At 36.8% G+C, this 11338-nt stretch overlaps 1 protein-coding gene across 1 annotated transcript; it reads right to left on the reverse strand.

Moving 5' to 3' along the window:
* Positions 1–5441: 5441 nt before the first annotated feature.
* LOC128565507 (olfactory receptor 502-like) lies at positions 5442–6386 on the reverse strand. The gene has a single exon (XM_053561994.1). The coding sequence runs from the start codon at positions 6384–6386 to the stop codon at positions 5442–5444; it is 945 nt and encodes a 314-aa protein (XP_053417969.1).
* Positions 6387–11338: the final 4952 nt, after the last annotated feature.

Raw genomic sequence — 11338 nt, forward strand, 5'->3', positions numbered from 1 at the left:
TTTTTTCAGATCTAGAAAAAATAATTTCTCAATAAAATGGAGCCAGAAAAGAGTCTAATTAGGTAGGTCAACATAATACAAAAGGGAGGCATCACTTTACCAGAATTTAAGCTATACTCCAGGCTATAGTAACCAGACAGCATTGTACTAATACAAGAACAGAAACATTGACTAATGGCTCAGAACTCAAAGTCCAGATACAAAACTATCCTTATGTTGCCATCTGAGTTTTGATGAAGCAGACTATGGAAAAGAATCCCTTTTCAATAATTGGTGCCGAGAAAATTGGATAGCCATATGTAGAAAATTGAAACAGGATTCACACCTCTCACCACTCACAAAAATTAATTCATGATGGATGGCAGACTTAAACATAAGGCATGAGACCTTAAGAATTCTACAAGAAAATATCGGAAAACTCTTATAGGCATCAGCCTAGGAAAAGAATCTATGAAGAAGACCCCAAAGACAATCACAGCAACAACAAAAATTAACACATAGGACCTTATTAAATCAAAAAATTCTGCACAGCCAAGCAAACAATCAAAAAAGTGAATAATGTACAGACTGAGAGAAAATTTGTGCTTGCTATACATCTCATAAAGGGCCAATAACCAGAATCTATAAAGAACTCAAACACATAAACAAGAAAAAAATAAAACAACCCCATAAAAAGTGGACAAAACATACTAACAGAAGCTTTTCAAAATGAGACAGACTAATGGCCAATAACACATGGAAAAATGCTCACCATCTGTAATCATCAGGGAAGTGCAAATCGAACCACAATGAGATATCACCTATCTCCAGTGAGAGTAACTTTTATCAAAAAATAAAAAATAAAAAAACCCAAAGCTAAAGATGCTGGCATAGATGAAGAGAGAAAGGAACACTTACACATTGTTGGTAGGACTGCTAACTAATACAACCTCTATAGAAAGTTGTATTCAGACACCTTAAAGAACTAAAAGTAGACCTGCCATTTGATCCAGCAATCCTACTGTTGGATATTTACCCAAAGGAAAAGAAGTTATTTTTTCAAAAAGACGTGCGCATTTGAATGTTTACTGCAGCAAAATTCACAATCTCAAAGATGCAGAACCCATCCAAGTACTCATCAATTCATGAGTGGATTAATAAAATGTGGTATGTGTATACATATATATATATATATGATGGGCACATACATACATACACACACCATGAAATACCACTGAGACATAAAAAATTGATGAACTAATAACTTTCGTAAATGGAGATGATTATTCTAAGTGAAGTTTCACATGAATGGAAAAACAAACACCTCATGCACTCATTATTACATTAGAACTAGTTTATCAATACCCATGTGCACATTTGGTTGAAAAATTCAATAGAAAGCAAGCACCTGGGATGGGCAGCAAAAGAGGCATAACTTCACACTTAACAGATACAATTCACTCTATACAGGTGAGAGGCACTCTTACAACTTTATACAAAAGCAATTCATGTACCAAAATGTTTTTGCCCCTTTAATATTCTGAAAAATAAATATTAAATAATTATATTTAAATTAAATATTATATATTAAAATAATATTTTAAATAAAATAAACAAATTAAAGCTAATCAATCAACACCTATGTGCACACTTGGTAGTAAAACTCAATAGAAAGCAAATAGATGGGAGGGGACATGAAGAGGAATAAATTTATACCTAATGGGTACAGTGCATACTGTCTGAGTGAGGGGCAAACCATACTTTGACTCAACTGTACAAATGCAATTCATGTAACAAAAACATTTGAAACATCATATATTCTAAAATAAAATATAATATTAAGGGGTACAAAAGTTTTTGTTATGTGGATACACTCAATAATGCTGAAGTCAGAATTTTCACTGGACCTACTACCAGGACACTGTTCAATGTACCCAATAGGCATGTTTTATCCCTCACTGCACTACCTATCCTCCCTTCTTCTCAGTTTCCAAACCCCTTTATATCTTTTTGTGACCAGGTGCATCCATAATTTAGCTCCCACTTATTTGAGACATGTGATGTTTATTTTCCCAAAATACAAATTTTAATTCTTTGTGGGACAATGATGAGGTCCTGGAAGAGAATGTGGTACTAGAATAATTGCTTTCATCATTTTTGAAAAATGTATTATGAAATCCATTAAGATTTTACTATAGTTGCCTTATTCATAGCTCTTTGTACTTTTATTCATCCATTCCTCTATTTTACAATACATGTGAAAAGAAATTGCACACATCAGTACACTTCCCCATAAGTACTTCTGCATGCATATCAATAATGAGAGTTCAATACTTTTTACATGTTGTATTCTATGCAATTTAATACAAATTTGAATAAAGTAAAATGCGCAAATCTCTAGTACATAATCACTATTGGATTGGAAAATGCACAAACTGGTGTAATTCAAGCACCTCTCACCATATAGAATATTAACTTCAGACCAGGAACTTCCACCGATACCCCTCGCTAGTCAGATAGAGGCACTCCATGCTCCAATTATTTCTCCAACATTGCTTACTTACTTTTGTAGATTCTGGAATTTTATATAAATGGAATCATGCAGTATGTACTCTTCTTTTTTTATTTTTTTATTCAGTCTTTTGTACATAGATCATAAACACATTTATGCCCATTTCAGTGTGTTGATTATTTGTACAAATTGGAGTGCTTACATCATACTAATCAGCATAGCTTTCATCTCATTTATCCAATTATAGCATTAGGACATTTGTGCTCTACACATGATAGAACCAACTTGTACTTGCAATGTGCTCCATAGCTGTGGCCCCCCTACTATCCCCTACAATCCCTCCCACCCCTCTCCATCCCTTTCCCTCACCCTCCCTCCTTCATCATAGATTAAGTTGTGTTTCATTTTTCATACGCAAGTGTAAGTTATTATAAATTGGTTTCAAAGTAGTACTTAGTACATTGGAAACTTTTTTTCCATTCCTGAGATACTTTACTAAGAAGAATATTTTCCAGCTCCATCTATGTAAACATAAAGGAGGTATGCTGCATAGTATTCCATGGTATACATATACCACAACTCTTCTTTGTAAGGTTTCTTTCAATCAGTAGTATGTTTTAGAAATATACTCATAATGTTGGGTGTATTAATAGTGTGTTTCCCTTTGTTACTTAATAGTATTTCATTTTGTGACTATACCAGTTTGTTTAATGATTCTTCTATTTATGGAAACCTGGAATCTTACCAGATTGTAAGTATAAGAATAAAGCTAGCATTATGGTGTAAATTAATAAAGTGGAGAACAGAAAGATAATACAGTCAGTGAAACCAAAAGGTAAATCTGCCAAACAATCCTATGATCAATGAGGAAATGAAATGGAAATCAAAAGATTTTTCAAATTTAATGAAAAAAGCCACACATACTATCAACATCTCTGATACAATAATAGCAATACTCAAAGGAAAGTGCATACCAACACGCAGCTACATGAAAAAGACACCTTCCCACTAACACTTTATATTATCTTATTTTTTAATTCTAACCATCCATGTGATATAAATTAGTACCTCATTGAGGTTTTATTTGCATTTCTCTAGTGACTCTCACAGAATGTTTGAATATATCAGCTTGTACTGAAAGAGACAAAGGCAGTACAAAGTGAAACATCTAGGACCCCTAGCCTACAATGGTCATGAAATAGACCAAGAAAACTACTCAGCTATAACATGGGCAATATTTTTCTGGAAAAGGAATGATGATTCATAGCATGGAAACAAAATGTCCAGAAAGTAGAGCCAAGAGGCACAGAGACAAGTTAACATGGAGTAGATCTAGGCCCTATTGAAGAAAATAACAATTTGTGTGAATGGCAGATTAGACTCACACAATTGTTCACAGGTATCACCATATTTGGAATAAACTGTCTTCCCTCCTATAACTGTTACTCAGGTGTTATGTTCCCAGCAAGACCTGCAGTGACCACTGTCTGCACCCTGGCATATCAACCTTTAATGCACTGCTCTATTTTTTCTTTGTCTATAGCCTCATCCCTTTCTAATAGTCTGTTATTCTTTACTTGTTAGTTTTAGTGTCTGAACTCTATGCTGGAAGATAAGTGCCATGAAGCCAGACATCTCTGGCTGTTTGTCACTTATATCCCCATAGCCTAGGACAGTTCTTAGAATATAAGTCACTCAATATAATTTTTGAATGTATAAAAGGACAAATAAATGAATGAAATGATTCATTTCCTACAGTTCTGTCAGCAAAGCGAAGAAATAGTATCTGAAACACTAAGGAAAGGATAGGAAAGGGAAATAAATGTGTTATTTCTCACCACATGGAGGTTGAATAAATCTCTCCAGGAGCTAGTCAAAATTCTAGGGGAGAGACAGCCAAGTGCCCTACAGCTTTCTGAGTAGGGTGTGTAAGTGTGACAATGAACAATTCACTGCAAAAGTTTTTCCTCCACAGTCTCACTGGCACTCCTGGAGTATAAATTAGTACTTGGAGTACTAATTAGTACTTGGAGTATACCCCTGAAAATTATTGCTTGTATGTTTCAAACTCTGTCTCTGAGGAGTTTGGGAATTCTGCTCATTCCAGCAAAATAAATCAATTATTTTGACTTGGCAGAGAAATTCACAGGGCAGTCAGAGACAACACATCCTGTTATCCTCTAGGGCAGCAGATCTCAACCTGTGGATCATGCCTCCTTTAGGGCTCAAACAACCCATTCACAGGGGTTGCCTAAATACATCCTGCATATCAGATATTTACATTACGATTCATAATAGTAGCAAAATTACAGTTATGAAGTAGCAACAAAAATAATTTTTATGATTGGGTTCACCACAATATGAGGTACTGTATTAAAGTGTTAGGGCATTAGGAAGGTTGAGAACCACTGCTCTAGGAACTCCTGTAAACTACACCAGAACCAGAGGCAGGAATACAGACCAGAATTTTATCTTTATACAAAGGTCATTCCCAGAAAATCTCCAGCAATTTTACTTTTTGGTTCCACTTTACCATTTTCTTTCAGAATGTACTCAGCCAAAATGTAGTTATGAGGCTTACCCGAAGATAAGCTGATTTTCAAAATGGACATAGTCTAAGGAGTTTAAAGGTACAAAAACCTTTACTTATAGTAGAAAATTAATTTTAGAGAAATATAAAAAAATTGAAAGAATTTTAAGCAGATTAAGTACTTTTCATGTGAAACAATGTGTTCTTAATTATAAATTTAATTTTATTAAAGATAACTCACTATAGGCCACTGATACACTGTTTGATTTGAAAATCTATTCCCTACATTTACTAAAAACCTCTACACTATTAATGATGCATAACCAGATATATTTTGACCACAGACTGAAGTTCCCTTTCACTGCTTTTTAATATTAATGGGACATTATTGTAGAAAATCCTACAAAATAAAAAGAATCACTAAGAAAATATTTTTCTACCAAGCTCTCTCTTCAGTGCTCCCTTAATCTCCTCATTTCTCAGACTGTAGATTATTGGGTTCAACATAGGGATCACCACCAAGTAGAACACAGACACCACCTTGTTCTGGTCAGTTGAATAGCTGGACTTGGGCATCACATAAATGAAGGTAATGGTCCCATAGAACAAAGTGACTGCAGTAAGGTGGGAGGTGCAAGTGGAAAAGGCCTTGTGGCGCCCCTCCCTGGAGCGCATCTTCAGGATGGTGGTGAGGATATAGATGTAGGAGATGGCAATGACAAGCACAGTGACCACAATGATGGACCCAGAAGAACACGAGGGAACAGCTGCAGGGACACTGGCATCAGAACAGGAAAGCTCAATTAAAGGAGCAAAATCACAGAAAAAATGATTGACTCTATTTGGTCCACAGAAGAATAAAGAAAAGAAGGAAAATGTAAAAGAGGAAGCATTGAGAAAACTACTTATATAAGCCACTAGGAGTAACTGGACACAGATCTGTGTGGACATTTTGGTTGAATAAAGCAGAGGGTTGCAGATTGCCACAAAGCGATCATATGCCATGGCAGCCAGAAGGAAGCATTCAGATGTCCCAAAGAAAGCACCTGAGCCAATCTGGGTGGCACATCCAAGATAAGAGATTGTATTTCTCTCCACCAGGAAGTTTACAAGCATGTTGGGGGTGACAGAAGATGAATAACCCATGTCAGTAAAAGCCAAGTGGCTCAGAAAAAAATACATAGGGTGATGAAGCTGAGAGGAGATTCTGATTAGAATGATTGTGCTGAGGTTGCCAGATATGGTCACCAGGTAGATGCATAGCATGATCACAAAGAGGATGACTCGGAGGATGGGATCATTTGTTAAGCCCAATAAAATGAAGCCTGTGACAGCAGTGTGGTTCCCATCCACCAGGGATTCCATGAGACAATATATCTGCTGCCAGATGAACCTATGATGAGAATAGTGTAATAGTTATAATTCTGTTGGCTTCATTTGTATTAATACACATGGAAAATCATTATAAAGATATTTAAGCACTAATACATATTTATATGAAATGATGACTGTGTCTTAAAAATTTATTTTTATCACAAACACCAGATAAACTTCCTTTAAATAGTATCTTTTTCTTGTTACACTTTCTTTCCAAAATGCAGTTTAAGTGGCTTTAAATTTGAAGAATAAAAACTACAGATGGATATAAAAAACAAAAGACATTGGCGAGTATATTGAAAAAAAGAAAAATATAGAGTTTTCAAATGAAGAATTGAATAATAACTAACATTTTTTATATGCTTAGTAAATTTTAAGCACAGGGATGAGAAAAAATTGTATACATATTCTGGTTCATTTTCCATAAAATAATATTAGTTTCAGTATTATTTTATCAATGCATAAAAAGAGGTTATGTGGTCACAAAGCAGGTGGTGGAATCAGAATATGAACCCCATGAAGTCTGATTGCTCATTTCTTTTAACTACCCAATAATAAAGTTAAATAATACCATTAAGTCCAACACATTTGGCAATAAGTGGATGATAGTTTATCCTTTATGCTTTCCGGCTTCTAATGTGTAAAGGACACACTTGGTAACTGAGATATTTTAAAATATATATTAGTTTAAGAGAATCATTTTTTTAAGAAGAAGAAATAAAATTGTTTTTGGACTATTACCAGAAAGGGATTTCAAATTAGGATTATGAATGAGGTCACTTATTGAAAATTTATTGGGTATTTTTAAAATATTTATAATTAAATATATTATTATTTTATTTTTCCAGTAGTTGGAAATGCCAGTGTAATCACCATGCAAAAGTCATTAATATTCAACACATAATTCATATAGATTTATTTGAGCCAGGCATGGCGTCTTATGCTTGTAATCCTAGTACTCTGGGAGACTGAGGTGGGTGGATCACTTGAGCTCAGAAGTTCAAGACCAGCCTGAGTCAGAGCAAGACCCTATCTCTAAAAATAATGGGGTGTTGTAGCAGGCATATCTGGTTCCATCTTCGTGGGAGGCTGAGGCAAAAGGATTGCTTAGCGCCAAGAGTTTGAAGTTTCTGTGAGCTATGACACCACACGACACTCTAGGAAAGGTGACAAAGTAAGACTTTATCTCAAACAAACAAACAAAACCCATTTATTTGAATAAATCAAATAGGTTCCTATCATGACAATGTTTTCTAATTGGGTATTGTAGAACAAAATAATATTATTCTCAATACACTATATAAATGAATGGGGTATAGCATAAAAATCAAAGGCTTATCCACTGACAAGGATGACATTTATTTGATTTTCTGAATTTATATCTTAAGCTTTGTCTATCATGTTATTCCTTTTTAGCCAAAAGCCTTGGGTTCATAAACACAGTGAGCCTTTATGCAAATATTTACATCATCTTTACATTTTTATCTCTTTAATTAAAGTACTTTATACTGTCCATAAGTACCCATACCATCTCAAAGCTAGTGAATTTACAAGCATTATATTATGGCAGAGTGCCCAGATTGAATAGTATTCAGTGACTATTCGATTTTATGTCTTATGGGAAGATAAACAAGAAATCTTGGTAACTGGAATTATGCCTATTCATTCACATGAAACTGATGGTGGAAACAGAGCAATTTGGCCGAAGTTGCTCACTAGCTAATTGCCAGACTACATTTATCTTGTTTCTGCATTCTAGCTTGTGATAACAGATACAAAGTGTTGTCAAAGGGTAAATGGAAGTCAATATATCAGCTTCATAAACAAATGCCAATATCTTACCTCTTGGAATGAGAACTCTTTCATCTTTTGGTAACAAGTCAAAGTCATAATGGTTATATAACTACCTTTCATTTTTGTTTTCCTTTGAGGAAAAATTTCTTAAGACTCCAGAGATTTACATGCAAATTCAAAAGCAACATAGAGCATCAGCATTCGTATGAACAGTCCAGTTCACACACAAAACTAATTTTTCCAGATTCTGTCAATTCTCAAGTGGTCAATTTATTCCTTTGTTTTGATATAGGTATTCATGTCTAGTTCTATAACTTATGTTTATTAATTATTAGAAAATATGACATAATAAATTCTTATAAATAAATATAGGCTCCAAAGATTACTAAAATATTTTTGATTAAGAAATATTCAGTATTAAATTTCAGGTATAAAATACTAACCTTAGTTTTATTTATTCCATGATTTTTGTTGATAAATATTTTGTATTAATATTTATAAGACATATCATTATGTACCTTCAGATATAAGGTATAACATGAGGTACAATTAAATTTAAAAAAACAAAAAATTAAAAGACATATACATTAATTACCAAAACAAAAGTAAGAAAATAAATGACTTGAAAGTTGTAGAAAGAAGTTCAGATTAAAAGGCTTGGATGATTTCCAGATATGAAATAGTCTGTCCCTGTTAATATCTCAAAGTGCTACTTCTGGAGTAGTGCCACACACTACATGGGGGTTATAATGGAACACAGGTATTTTCAATCCAAAGATTCCATTTTGCCCTTTTTTCTTTCGGTAGTCCTGATTTTAGAATCTCCTACATCAACCCATGAAACCCCTTTTTTGAGGAAGTGGGTTTACTATCGCTAACATAATTAAAGCCTATATTCACTCAGAGCTCACTTTATGCCAAGGACTATACTTACCAGTTTACACACATTTAACCCTCAAGAATTTTATGAGGTAGATACTTTTATTACTCTTATTTTCAAATGGGAGAAGTGAGATTGAGGAGCTCAAGCAACTTTTGCTGGGTGATTCCAATCTACATTGTCAGTTTTCTGCTTCCAGTGCTAACTAACCACTAAACATCCTGTCCACTCCATCCACTTCAGTGCCCCCTTCCTTCTCTGGAGCCTAACATCAGGAAGCCCTTGGCACTCTGATCAGTCTGCAACTGAGTACATCCCAGATATGGAGGCAGGTAAGGACCCCAAGCACATACTTTCTTCCCCATATTTCAGATGGACAATCTGGAAGGTAATCTCTGGGTTTCTTACTTGCCTGAGGGGAATCAAGACACTGTTGCTACACCAGTGACCTTGATCAAGTAAGACATCCGGGGAGAATGGGAATTTCTTTTGGTAGGAATGCATGAAGAAAATTAAAAATGGTAAATTCCTGACTTTATATTAAAATATATTACATATTTCTGGAGATCTATTGAACATTATAGTAACTATAGTCAATAATATAATGCGGAGGGTGGAGACAAGATAGCTGACTGAAGCCAGCTTTCCAGAGGCTCCCATCCAGAAGGAGAGTTAAAGGGCAGAAATTTAGCAAGTAACCTGGTGGATTAGGGCTGCACCAAGAGAGAAAGTTAAAGAATGCACATCAACCCTGCTGAGGCAAGCTGTGACCCCAAGAATACAAACAAAAGGTAAAAAATCCATCACCAAGTGGACGGGAGTACCCTCCCCCATGAGAATGACTCAGAGTGCCCCACAAACAAACAAGCAGAGTTCAAAGGTCCTCCAACTACACTCCACAGGAGAGACCCTCTAAAAACTGGACCTACCCCCCCTACTAGGGTGCCATGGTGTTCTCCTGCCAGGCATAAAACTGTACATATTCTCTACCTGCAATTCTGAGCTCCCAGCACTCCCCTCCATTCTCACTCTTATGTCTGGAGGCCTGTCCCCCAGAAGTCCAGATTGTTGGGTGATTTCTTGAGGGGTGTGGACAGGGCCTAGACTGCAGCTGGTCAGTGCTGATTCTGCAGCACGGGAGTGAGGAGAGGATGGTCTGCTGAGAGGGAACCACACCAGAGCAGAGGTGCCCTGAGGTGCAGAGCAGCAGCCCTTTTTGGCAACAATAGGGCTCACTCCTGGATATTCTGAAGCCAAACCCCCTATCTCCCTGGGCAACCAAAGGAGGCTGAGCACTTTCTCAGGTGGCAACCACTGTGGAACAGATCTGGGATGGAAATGCAAGCCCGGTGAGTAAAGGGTTTGCCTGAGGTGATACCGGCCTGGGTGGAGCACAGGGTCCAGAAAATGCATGTGCAGAGCTGGGAAATTTCCCAGGGCAGGGGCTGACCTAGAGGACCACTTTACTGAGCCTCAGATGCTTGTCAGCCTATAGACAAAGGAAGGCAGGAGGCTAGAACTGACAGCTAATCGAATACAAACATGCAGGAGCAAAGACATGGCCTGTGGTGCAGGCTCTGGGTACTCAAAACAGCTTCTCCTCTGCAGGGGAATTTAGCAGGGACAGAAAAAAATTCCTGCAAAGTTGTTCTGTGTTCTGTTATGTTCTGTCAGTAACATCAATCAGGGATGGGGCTGGAACTGGATGAACACGCCCCAGCCTCCATCAAGCGCCCAAGGTTGTCAGGCCTCACCTCCCCCTGCTAGATAGAGGCAGAGCACAGTGGCCTGGCTGAACAGATATAGATTTTATTGTGATTCAGGCAGGTACAAACCCCTGGAGTATCTGTTCAATAGAGGCAACTGGGTCACAGCCCTCCGGAGCTATCAGTGACTGGGTGTGACAGAGGTGCAAGGTGGGGAAGGAGGCATAAACCTTCCGAGACTAATCTATTTACTAGGTGGGTCCTCCTAACTTCACGAAGCACTGGAGCAATCATATCTGAGTTGTCACCAGACCCCTGCAATCCAGTTGCCAGAGACCTTTTAAACTCTCCCACCCGAGACAGGTGCTGACTGAGACAATTGAATTGGACCTTTTGAATTGAGCCAATTGCCTGAAGATAATTCAAGTGGTGCCCTGGGTGTATGATTGTAGGAAGGTTTCATTTTTCTTTTCCAATTGTTCCCTGTAGGGGGTGGGGTGACATAATTGCTGGTATTTCTCCACAGCTGAGACTTCAATCCAGAGTAATTGTTTCACTAG

This window comes from Nycticebus coucang, chromosome 14 (assembly GCF_027406575.1).
Source record: "Nycticebus coucang isolate mNycCou1 chromosome 14, mNycCou1.pri, whole genome shotgun sequence".
In the NCBI taxonomy this organism is placed as follows: domain Eukaryota; kingdom Metazoa; phylum Chordata; class Mammalia; order Primates; family Lorisidae; genus Nycticebus; species Nycticebus coucang.

What these genes read in the sequence shown, in the direction of transcription:
- LOC128565507 (XM_053561994.1), bottom strand. Translation starts at nt 6,386, where the DNA reads ATGGAATCCCTGGTGGATGGGAACCACACTGCTGTCACAGGCTTCATT.